The sequence below is a fragment of the Phlebotomus papatasi genome, chromosome 3 (genome assembly GCF_024763615.1).
Source record: "Phlebotomus papatasi isolate M1 chromosome 3, Ppap_2.1, whole genome shotgun sequence".
NCBI classification, from domain to species: domain Eukaryota; kingdom Metazoa; phylum Arthropoda; class Insecta; order Diptera; family Psychodidae; genus Phlebotomus; species Phlebotomus papatasi.
In genome coordinates, this window is record NC_077224.1 from 42,364,947 (window position 1) to 42,378,453 (window position 13,507).

Below are 13,507 nucleotides of genomic sequence, written 5' to 3' on the forward strand. Positions count from 1 at the left end.
ATATAGCAGCGGCTACCCGTATCGGGGGATAAGAAGGAATGGAATACCAATAGGGAAGCATAAGTGGCCCAATTGTGGCCTGGATGCATCGGTAATCCGAAATGGAGAACTGACCCCTGGCAAAATCTTATCTTAATTATACCCAAAGTTATAGGAATTTCAAATTTTAAAAATCCTTAAAGTTGGTCATTGCGAGAACGAGTTATTCGTTTTATGTTCTAAGCTGTCGAGTTATTTTTATGGGTATCCGCTCAGCTCGCAATACACTGACATGCATATGTCAGAAGAAAACTTGATGGATGGCGCTGCTCGCGCTGTCAAAACTGTTCACAAAATTTATTTATAAGCTCTATCAGTGAAAGAAATACGAAAAAGTCGGTCGAAAAAAAGAAATCGGTGTAAATATGATGCTTTTTAGGTGTATTAGGGGTTAACGTTAGCCTTTTTCATGTTAATTTTACCCTTAAGAAGGTGTAAAATTAAAGGTGTTTTTTTTATTTTTACACTTACAAAGTGTTAAAATTGTTAGGAAAAAAGTTAATCGCACCCACTTTTTTCTCAGTGATACGAAAAAAAACAAATTTATTAAACTTTTCCTCATAAAAACACCGTTTTTCATATGTGATTGTAAATTTTTGAACAAAAATTCTTCAAGATATTTCTTAGTGGAAGTGGATCATAAACCTTAAATTTTAAAATCAAAATTAAATTAACTTTTTGATCAAAATGGTGACGCCTGGTGGTTTAGTAAAGTGAAAGAACATTCCGTTTTTTCAGAGCTTTTATTCCTTCAAATGTTGGGAAATGCCAGTTTCTGGAGAATTGACCTTTTCAGTGGCTATTTCTACCATTTACAGAAATAACTTGTCTGTAAGAATGTCTAGGAGTTGCCTAATGTAACTAAAATTATACTTTCAGTCTTCCATGATATGGCACAAAATTCTGTCTGTATAAATTACAAAGTTCTAACAATACTATTTTCATTTGCGAACAATGTGAATGTACTTTGAAATTTTCATGTTGCCTGAATCTTACGCATTTAATTTCAGTATAAATTCCCTTGATTTTATGATGTACAGTAGCGTCAACACGAGTTTCATCCCTCATATGATATGAGTTGCTGCTCCGCTTTTGTTCCACAATGATGGACTTTTTATCGTTTCAAGTCGAATAGGAAAAGTTTGACCCAGAATGAAAATTTTTCACCAACACAAAGGACAAGGAGAATGGGGAGGAATGTTTTTGAGAAATCCTCTTGTGTCGCATTCGAGTATTATAATTTTTGAGAGGTTACATTGGTAAGGAGAAAAAAAAAGTTTCTCATCCAACATGATGAATACTAAGTTGTTGGTGAATGTGAATGAATGGCGCGGAACAAGGAGCAAGAACACATTTACAAACATGACGATGGTATGTTCTTTTTTTTTTGTTCCTTCGGTCCATGCAATATTGTCACTCACAATATCTTCCAGCAAAGTTTACTTAATGTCGTACAGATTACAATAAACTTCCTCTTTTGATTACCTTCTGCATGTTTTATATAAAAAAATATTTCATTTCGCGTTTATTTTTCTTAGAATCTTCGCAATCTTTTCCTCCAGACATTGTCTAAATCTTTAGCTAAACTCATACGCCCATGTTTTAAATTGTTAGTCAAATATTCGGTCGTGTTCTTTTATATTTGCTCACAGGAAGTTGTTGAGAGAATTATGTTTGACATCTTAACATTAAAGCTTTTATTGAATGAAAATTACTATAAGGACTATAGAGTTTAAGATATTTCTTGTCAAAAAAAAAACAATAAAGAATCTTAATTTTTCTCCTTTGTTTCTGGGAACACATAAATTTTTTATGAATATTATTTTTCATTTAAGAAGCATTGTAAATTTTGAATATCATGAGCGAGATAATATTGAATGCTTGTGGTCACATATTTTTTAGAAAAAATTCTCAGGATGTGTTGTGCATTTACTGTAAATCGATAACGTGCTGGTATTTATGATATTTATCTTTGAACATAACTGCGATGGAATATAAGAATGTCATGTGGAACGGAAGATAAGTCACACTAAAAGAAAGCGAGTGTTGCCTGCTACACATAATGAGTGTTATTGATGCTATTTATGTACGTTTTAAATCTGCATATACGTTCATCTCCGATTATTTCACATGCTATCAAACACAAGTTATATACCGATAGCTCAGAATACAACTCGGACAACTCAAAAATGGTCAATTATACAGGAGAGCGATTTGAAGCTTAGATTTTATATGCTAAGTAGGGGGAAATGGGGCATCTTTGAAAATGGGGTAGCTTTGAAAATGGGGTAGCTTTGAAAATGGGATTTTTCTTGGGATGTTTAAATAGAACTGAACAATATCATAATGTAATTTAGCTTCTTAATCTCTTTGTTTAGCTAAATTATGTCATGATAAAGCTCAATTATATATAAGAATAGGTGCCCCACTTATAGGCTGCCCCATATCGCCTTACAGGGTTTTTACGACTTAACTCTTTCGTCTCTTTGGGACTCTAGTACCCAAAGAAGCATATGAATATTCTATGAAAAACAATCTTTTTTTTAATTGTTCAGAACTGATAAAAATCCGATTCTTTTGGATGATTACAAACTATAAAAATATCTAAATGTGAGATATTTTTTGTAGGACCTCAATTAATACTTGAGCTTAGACATTTTTGATTAAAAAATTGTAAAATTGGCTTGCAGCATATGCTGCGGTCCGGAAAGAGTTAAGAAACCAATATTTTCGAGAATATATTTGTACCCAAAGAGCGAAAAAGACTAATTTTGTGAAAATTGGAGTTATTCGAGTCTTATCCTTAGCCATCGAAATTACAATAAATATACGACCTTATATGCAATTGTAAAGAACATAGATTATTCATCCACTATTTTTAAATTTCATCTGTTGAAAGTTTAAGCACACGAACTTATGCAATCACCTGACAAATCTATTTCGAATATATGTTTTCTAAATTTGTCCCATTTTTCCTATTAATATTTCTCTCTGTCAGAATTGACTGAGATTTTTGTTATTTCCTGTTCCATTCAAAAATCTTCGCAAGACCTAAATAATCAATATACATATAGGTCTATTCCTAGAAATATATATTTTTGGGTTCTTTATCCTGAAACGCTTCTCCAGCCTTTCAATAAAATACCAATAAAGATCTAAATAGCATATTTACGAAATATTTCTAAATGGACTTTTCATAAAGTATTTTACACCGCAATAAAATAGCAGCTTTATTGAAGATTTATATTATGTTATTTTATGAATCGTGATGTGGATCGTATTTTCCACGTCAATGCAAAATTTGTGTCAAAATAAACTAAATCGTGGATATATTTTTGGTGAAATTGTCAGTCAAAGCAACTGTTTGACTGGTTTGACTAGAACTTAATGTTGACATATTGTCAATATATTTATTGTGATTTCAGAAGTATGTCTGAATTGAAGAAGCTAGTAAAGGCAGTCAGTATGGATGTCAAAAACCTTGAAAACTGAACTTTAAACGACTCAGATTCTATTAGGCCATTTTATAAAGAACAAACGAAATTTTCTCAGATTGATTATTTCGCAAATTTTCCTTCGCAATCAACGGTATAAATTACATAAGATTATAAATCAGCGAGTCATAGATGTTTCAAAACATCCCACAAGATAGCTTATAGAAATTACAATTGATTTCCGGTTATAAACTGGATGATTACCGGTCTTTAACAGATGGGAATGCTTTCGTGCTTGTCAGAAATTCCAAGACCTTTCCAACTAGCCTAAATGAAATACAATTTGATTGATAAATACGCATTACGCGTTTTCGGGCAATCCCAAAATTATGGCTTTGGCACGGAAAGGAAGGGGCAGGAATTGAGGGGTATATCAATGATCCCAGGATCGATTTATGGGGGTACCCCCGAAGATCCCAAATCTTTATCTCTAACCGTTTGACTTCTAAGCGTGGTAGCTGCCAAACAGACGAACAAATAGCGTGACATCATTTCTCATAAATTGTCTGAAATGTGGAAATATATTGAGACAACTGGCCTTCCGGAGGTGGAATGTGGAGAAATTTTGGGGGTGTAAAATCGAGGGATTATAATGATATGTAGGTATACGGCTGTTTGTCTATGGAACTCGATCAGTAAAGAGTACTAAAATAAAATCCGAAAAATCATTATTTACGTCACTGGCACATATTTTTCTTTGAGTGAAATTCAATCGATTGAAATCTTACGTTTTACTCTTTGAAACTGAAATCAGATGTAAATTTGTCTCTTTCTGTCAAATGAAAATTTAAATTGCAATTTCATTTTCAATTTCACAATTTCAATTTCAATTTTCACTTGACAGAAGGAGACAATTATATATGATTTCCGTTTAGAGGTAAAATTTGGATCGATTGAATTTCACTCAATTGCCAGCCACGCAAAACACTAAATACTTTGTCAATAAATATAAATTTTCAATTTACAAATAAATACATTTTTCCCGTACATAAAAATGGTAAAATGATTATTCACATTAGTTGTGTAGCATTATTCACATAGTTTAAAGCAATTTGCGATCACTTTTATATTTTTATTGAACACAGTAGAGAATACTTTATTGTCCACAAATGTTTTAGTCTTTAGTTTTGAACGTGAATAAATAAAATGAATACAAATCAATGGAATTAATTTTTCTAATCGCTTGTCCCTAACACAATAGTATTAGGAGATCCAAGAAAGTCTAGGTTAGACACTTGTACCTGTCGATCCTTCGACACACACAGGAACGTATATTCGTTGTGTCACTTTTTAAACGTTCCCAGGTAAAATTTTGAATTTGATCCAGTCAAAAATTAATAATATAATAATAATCAAATTTTTATAAGATAACATAATTCGTTTGGGAGTTCAGGATATGGCATATAGGTTCAAGGTTATATAGGTTATATATAACCTATATATATAAGGCATATAGGTTTTTGGTCAGTAAAAAATAAAACTTGGTCAGTTAAAAATAAAATTTGGTCAGTAAAAAATTAAATATGATCTGTAAAAAACTTTAAGAAAAATCGGTAAAAAATTAAATTTGGTCAGTAAAAAGTCAAAATTGGTCAGTAAAAAATAAAATACGGTCAGTAAAAAATAAAATATAAAATATGGTCAATAAAAAATCAAATTTTATCAACAAATATTTTGGTCAGTAAAAAATCAAATTTGGTCAGTAAAGCCATTTGGTCAGTTTTAACCTTTATTGATTTCCTTTTAGTTTTTTATTGACTAAATTATTACAAAATTTTACTTTTCTCCGACCGAATTTGTTTTTATACTGACCAAATTTTATTTTTTTCTGACCAAATTTGACTTTTTACTGACCAAATTTAATTTGTTCTGATTTTTTTAAAAGTTTTTTACTGACCATATTTAATTTTATACTGACCAAAAAGATTTTGCCAAAAGATTTAATCAAGGAATTGTCAATAGATCTATACTCAAAGGTACAGTCAGCCTAGCTGCTTATTTTCTATATGTTGATAATTGTAAAATAATGTGTATATACTACTGTAACTAGAAGTAACTAAAGAAGTAACTAAAAGTACTTCTGATTGAGCTAACTCCCGTAATCCAAATTATTACGTTATTACCACATTAATAACTTATATTATAATTTAATTAGCTCAATGACGTAAATTCGAATTGTCATTTTTCTTATATTTACAGACAATTAATTTTTTAATATCAATACTTTCGATAATGAGCAACAGCCAAATTCATAAAAGTTTTTTTTACTCAAAGCGCTTCAAAGTCGATTTTTCAACACTTATAATAGAGCGTAAGGCTATTTACTTATATTAATTTATATACATTGTAATGATATTTTTTTCATTTTTAAAATTTTATTAATTGTGTAGCATTTGATACATTTGGTATAGCATAAATGATTAAAATGGCATCACATGGTGATAAGCTCTATTTTTTCTATAATAAGTACAGTGGTAAGTCTTATATGGGTTTCAGACAAGAGGTCTAGTCCAGCTTCTGTATCATTCGAAAACTCAAATACCGAGCAATATGTCTAAATTTTCCAAAAAATCTAGTTTGATAAAAAATTACAGAAATTAAAGCATATATGGCTAAAGCTTATGTGCTGAACATACATACCTACGACTTAAACCGAGAGATAGCCTAACGTAATTATAATCAAAATCGTGTTTTCGGAGAGGAAACTCCGTCCGGATGCGTCAGCACTATTTGTGGAGTCTTTACCCAACATGAAAAATTGCCTCTTCTCCAATTATAGAGAAAAATGTAGAAGAGGTAGTTTTTGATTTTGGATTAAAAACTCCACAAATAGTGTTGACGCATCCGGACGGAGTTTGCCCTTAGAAAGCACCACTGTAATCTATACGGAAAATTTTCAACGGTTTAATCAAAATAATGATTAGACAACTTTCCCATCAGTTTCCCACTAAGTCGTCTATCGGCTTAAACTGTAAGTGCATCTAGGACATTATGTCTGAAGCCTGTATTACATTATTATTACGTTAAGGCTACTGCCCACTTTTGAAAACAAAATGCATCATCAACGTACAAAAGATCGAAAATTTTCTTTCATGGACTAAAATGAAAAAACTCACCTAAAATTCTGTGTTGCGTAGCAGTGACCAAGGAACCGACACTTTAAAGCGTTGCATTGGTAAGTTTTAACTGAACCCACTTCATAGGTAATATTGAAGCCATAGACATCTAGGAGACGGTCTAGGGCTCTCAGGTGGGTCCCATGGATGGTGTGCATTGTAAATTTAACTTCTAGATATGGGCTGCTGAATTTGAGCCAGGTGACTTGAGTGACATTGTCTTCGCTGATCTCAAATGTCTGATGACTGGGCACCTTGTAATCGGCACTGTAGTACATGTATTCAGTAAATTTGAGACCATTCAAGGCATACATCTGCGTCAAGTAGATGACAATGGATACATTGATTGAAGGATTGCTGGATGCATCGATAATCCAGACACAGGAAATTGGAACGGGAAATTTATTGGGAAAGTTTGGAGTCTGAATAATGCCTTGTGTTCCATTTAAATAGCCACCACATAAATTGTGCTGCTGCTGGTGTTGATTCGGCGGTTGCTGCTGAGCCCGTACACCGCTGCGCCTGGCTATGAGAATAGCCATTAGAAGCAGAGTCCACAGGTATGATGGCATGGACAGCAAATGCGGTGGGTAAGGGATCAAATTTGTTGATGGAGGTATCATTCGTTGGCAAGCATTTTAAATATCCCAACGCTCTTTTTATACTCTCCCTCTCTTTCTCTATCTGTGCAGCACCTCAAATAAACCTGCGAGGAAAAGTAGAAAAAAACACACTCACGTTAAGAGGCAAAGTATATTTCATTAAAATTGATATACGGAAGAGGGAAAAAGTACCAGAAGTAGGATACAAAAAAAAAGCCCGAGGACTGTTGGGGTGAAAAATACATTCTAGAGCTGTGAGAGTTCTATGCATTATAAAAAGTTACAATTTTAAACTTTTGCTGATTTTTCTTAATTAATTCCTACGAAATTCAAATGTTGCAGAAAACTCCAATGAATAATTCACACGATTTGTTTGATGACAGTGCTGATTTTCTAATTTAAATCCCAGGGCTGCTGAAGAACACCCTAATTTATTCACAAGTGCATTTTTATTCACTTTGAAGAAAAAAAACTCAGACCCGGAATAAACTCTCAGACAGAATAGCTTACATTCAGAATCAGTATCTGACGAATGTAAACATGAACACAAATGACAAGGTTTTGATGAAATTAAAAAAGAACTAAATTTTCCTTGATAAATAGGTGCACTTTTTTTTAAATTTATAACATATTCAGTACTGAAATTAAATGAAAAAGAATAACTTAGTATTGTGAACTTTCAAACTTCGAAGTTTTCTTCTACTACTCGATTTGCCGGATTGGTCCGCAATAGTAGGGGAAAGTGCTCTCCGTTCGAACATTCATGCCTTCGAATATTATGAATTTCTTTGACTTTTCCTAAGATACTTACACATGATTATCATATAATTATCAATAATTGATAATAAGCTAACTAATATTTAATAGAAATGTGTTAGTCTTTTAGCAAAATTAAAAGGAAATTCACATTATTCGAAGGAATGAACGTTCGAAGGGAGAGTACTTTCCCCTACAGTATAAATTCGAAGTTTGACCAGACACAAGAATACAGCAATTATACAAATAATGAAGAATTTATTACAGAAATGGACTCAGAAATATATCATACTCCCTCCGTTCCGAAATAAGCCGTACGTTTGGCGAAAAATTAGGGATTAAGGAATGGTTTCAGAGAATGTTTTTGTTATTTATAAATATCTTATGTATGAACTATCCTCCATGTTCAGGAATAATATGGGGATCCTATCACAATGGTAGGTAAGGAATCGATATGTTGAAGTTGTCCATTTTTCGCGTTTTTTTTTCAAAGAGCTCCGGTAGATAGTCAACCACTACAAGATGGACTGTGATTAACATTACAGTCTAGAATTTGTTCTAAATTTTTAGTATGCACAAGTAGAACTCAACAGTTATTACCGATATGACACTTTTTATTGCTCAAATTTTGAAGAATAAGCAATAAAAAAACATTCTTTTTTATGTGTTCGAATATCTGGATGCAAAATGGTGAGAGACAGGGACTTGGAACCTTCAGCGGACCCCCCATAAGTTGACCCTGGGGCCATTTATATGTTTCTCTAAAACATATCCAGAATTGAAAAAAAATCGCACGACGTGTTTTCGAGCAATCCCAAAAATTATGATTTTGAAGGGGAAGGGGAGGGGTGGGGGCAAAATAAAGGACATATTAATGGTTCCAGGGTCAACTTATGGGGGGTCCCCAGAAGGTCCCAAGTCTGTATCTCTCACCATTCTGAACCTATTTTAGATTGGAAATAAAACGCCAAAAATAAGATATTTTTAAGACATTCATTCCTCAACATACCATCAAGACTGATCCCCAATTTTAGTTCTGGACATTAGCAATAGTTCCTTACAAGAGATAATTGTTGATACACAAAACATTTACCAACAAACTTTACCTTAATCGCAATTTTTCCCAAATGTATGACTTATTTCGGAACAAGAATTTTTCCCAAACGTACGACTTATTTTGGAACGGAGGGAGTAATATTTTGCCGATCAGCCTGCAATATAGAAAAAAAGCAAAAAGCAGAGTTTAGTTTAGGCTATATTTCAGCCTAAACTTTTGAAAACATTGTAATTTTCCAGAGGGCCAATTTTTGAAATTCTCACTCGCACCCGCGAGCTCTTTAGTGGCCGAGAGAAATTGACTCGCACACCCCGGAAATTCTTGAGTACGTGCAACAACTACTTTATGTTATAAAGAAGTCGTTACAGAAGGATTTGAATATACGGGGTGTGCGAGTCAATTTCTCTCGGCCACTAAAGAGCTCGCGGGTGCGAGTGAGAGTTTCAAAAATTAGTCCTCAGGTTGATTTTATAAAGATACAATGCATAGGGGGAACTGGGGCAGTAGTAATCTGGGGTAGTTGTAAACACTGTGATTTTTTTCATTAATTTTAAGACTCCAGAGGATAAAACCCATAAGCATTCATAGATACCATGGGGATGTATGTCCACAGAAGAATTGGTCAATAAAATCCTAATACTTTAAAAATAAAAATCATTTTTCCCGAAAATGTTGATATTTCAATTATTTTGGTAATTTGGATTTCCACCTGGAAATTAAAAACTGTGTAAAATAATCGAAATGTAGCAATACCAGTTCTTTCCTACATCTTTTAGGATTATATTTATGGATTTACTAGACAAATTGAGATTCTCATTATTTCAAAAGAATTAATAATTGGTCAGAAAACAGCATTTGGGGTAGATGTAACCAGGCAATTTCAATTTCACAAAATGAGTAGGTAAGAGCGGGAAATTGACCTTCATGCGAAATATCTATAATTCATAGATTACGAAAAAAATTGGTGGCGCTATGTTAAATAAAAAGTCACATGATGTCAAAATATGGGGAAAATCCATTGAAAAATGTCTTTGATATGCATGCTTTTAGTTTTTTTGCTATTTTAATTATTCTTTGTAAAAAGTGTCATGATTTTTTGAAAAATATACAGTCTTTATATATCTCTTAAGTAATTAAAATAATCGAAAGTGGTGCAAAGTTAATTTCAAGGGTGGGAAAAAAGGTGTTTACATCCTCCCCAGAAAGTGGTTACTTCTACCCCAGGTATTTTGTGAAAAGAGAAAAATGCACAGGGACACAAATTTTATTTTTATGGAAAACTCAATTGTTTTCTAGCATCCGCATTACCCTCGACGAATTGCCTATACCCAAGGGTAAAACATGAGCTAAGAAATATTTTCCAAAAAATCACGGTGTCCTTGGAAAATCACCTCAAATTCGCATGTATTGAAAATGGTTACATGTGCCCCAGTCTCCCCTATATAAATTCTATTGAATCGCTCAGATATTCAATTAAAATGAGTATTTGTTCACTGAAATCAATTACTATTTCTACAAATTATTGAAATTGCTATTGAAATTAATTTTAATTTATTAATATCAAGTGCTTTTGAACATGGGCACTTAATAACTGAAATACACTTGAATGTTAAATGAAAAGTTCGAAAACAAATTTTATTCTCCTCCACTACATTACATTTTTTTAAATTTTTTATATCCAATTCTTTTGAATTGAAGTAAAAACATCTTTGAACTAGAAACCATGACAACTATATATAATATTTTGCATTAGAGTTAATTGTAATGACTTATAGTGTAACTAAACTACATTAATATTGTAGTCATCAATATCGGGGCTTATAAATGTTATTTGATACAAAATACAATCAGTTTTACATACATAATCTGGCTTTTACTACTAACAGAAAATACAAGTCGTAAAATGTTCGACAGAAAAACAAACATTTACGAACAAATGACAAAATGTTGCGAACATTTTTTGTGTGTTTATGAACATTTACGAACAATTTTTTGTAAAAGTACAAAAAATGTTCGTCAAATGATCATATTACGAACAATGTTTGTGAAAAAAGTACAAACTTTTACGAACTTGTTTGTGGGTTATATGATTCACAAGCATTTTGTAACTCCCCCATAGGAATTCACAAACATTTACGAACATTTATACAAAATATTTTTTTCTGTGTACATAACATAGTTTTTTAATCATACCCACAAATCAAAAAAAATAGGATCGTTTTTTGAAGTAAAGCAAAAAGCATAGTTTCGGTATAGTAAGAGAAAAATAGGGTTAAAAAGAGAAAAAAGACAGCCCTTTTGCTGACTTTTGGTGTGTCATTGAAAAGCGAAAGTGGACATCTCTTACCATTTGGCCTCTAGCAGTGTTACAAGCCTTTTCGAACAAATAAAAACTAGATTTAAAAATAATAGAGTAAAATTAATCAAGTCCGAGTACTTCATCGATTCATTACCAAATGAGATCAATGGAGCCGTGCTGAAATTTCAAGACCTTTCCAAAAATCTAAATTTAAGCAAATCAGTTGGGAATTAGGCCCCTCCAGAATGGTTTAACTTTGAAAACTCGATATCGAATCTTTTTCAGTCATAGAGTTTTATATGTGTCTATGGAAAAAATATTCACATTGACTACCTCCAAAATGAATTATAAATTAAAAAAAAAACTCTAGGAACCGTTTTCGAAATAAGCCAAAACGCAAAGTTTTGAAGGGGTTGGTGTGGGGCGGAGGGAGGAAAATCAAATCATCTGGAGAAAATGTTCACTTATGTGGGGATCATTGAAGATAAGAATATGATATTTGTTACCGTTTAGGTGCTAGGCCTGTGATGAGTTGAAAAAAAAAAACGAATTATCTCCTCTCCTTTTGATTGTGATAAATAAAATGATTTTTTTTTTGAAATTTTTTTAGTACTTATTAGGAATTATCTTTTGCATAATATGTTTAAGTGTGTTGCTCATAAAATCATCTTTATTTTCGAATTACGATTTTCGATCTTCGTTGTCGACCATTCCAGAGATTCTCTATTGTGATAAAAATCATTAAGCAAATCTACGTTTTCTGTCCTGAATAAATTTTGTCCAAAAAGGAGGATAGAATAGATAAAATATAATATGTATTTTTGGAATAAGATGCTTATTAAATTTCCTTCGTCGATATTATCATAGAGAATGTTTCATCGCCGAAACATTCCCGGTTTCAGAGCAATGTTTACCCATATCTGAATTTTGTATTCAATGCTGTTGAAAACATTTCTGTGGTTCTGAAAAGACACGAAGGATTCGTCGATGCACTGAAGGAAAAGGAGAAGACTGAACATCGCTTGGAAATGCTTGAAATTCTTGGAAAATTTTACATCGGGATCATACATCTTTTTGGAGATGTTAAAACTAAATTTCAAAATATAAAATTGACACATTAGCCGCATTAATGTGTTTTTTTTTATCCATAATATTTTAGGGCTCTTAGAGAAACCTTAGAGAAAAATAGAATGTCTCACTGTGGAAAACTTCTCGTCCTTAACTCTTTCGCGTCCATAGGGTCATATATGTATGACCCGGGGAAAAAAGTTTCTTTTTGGCTATTTACATTAATTGAAATCTAACTGGAGTCTTGAGAAAATGAGCCAAGAATCTTACATCCTTCTATTATGATGTCGTGCACGAACAGATAGATTTCAATTAATGTAAATATCCAAAAAAAACTTTTTTCCCCGAGTCATGACATTACCCTATGGACGCGAAAGAGTTAAAGGATCAACGTACGACGAAGATATTATTTAAAAATTAATTAGTGCATAATTGGTCTTCTAGATTAGGAAATTGTCAAGTGGATCTTTAGTTCTTAATTTGAAAATTGAATAATTTAGATAATGTTTTCAACACCTGAGCTTATTTCCAGTTGTATTTGTGCCAATATTAATGCAGGCTGAATATATTGAGGAAGACATTCCTGACGGTCAAGGAGAACAGTAAAAGATGGTAATTGAATTTCTCTTAATGAAATCCACCAGCATACGTATACTGCGAGAGTTAGAGCGGACAAAATTCACTTTGGGTGGCAGGCGTAATATCCATTAGGAGCACAATTAGAACATTCTCTCAGAGGCACGATGTGGACAATTTATGACAATTAAGTGAGAGATATAGGCAGGAATTCATACCTTCTGGTGTAAGAAAATTATTCACACCAATTGCCATTAACCCCGCTTGACATTATTAATAAAATCTTCGCATTGGAAGAAAAATCCTCTCAATCAACAAACGTATATGAAATGACATACATATATAGACATTGAAATTGGATTCAATCTTGATGGTCCGGAAATTGATTTTTTTTGTGGATCGTATGTGGTTAGCAAAAGGCACACACGAAATGGTAAATTGAATCTCCTATGTGGGGTGGTAAAAATGGATGATTCAACTATACTTTTTCGATCTCAGCT

General features: G+C 32.5%; 1 protein-coding gene across 1 annotated transcript in view; it reads right to left on the minus strand.

Moving 5' to 3' along the window:
• The window catches only part of LOC129806694 (uncharacterized), a 174,939-nt gene that overhangs the window by 124,651 nt on the left and 36,781 nt on the right, over positions 1-13,507 (minus strand). Inside the window, exon 2 of the mRNA XM_055855464.1 lies at positions 6,650-7,355. Within this exon, the coding sequence (XP_055711439.1) occupies positions 6,650-7,272 (623 nt within the window). The 5' untranslated portion in view covers positions 7,273-7,355. The remainder of the gene's footprint in view (positions 1-6,649; positions 7,356-13,507) is intronic.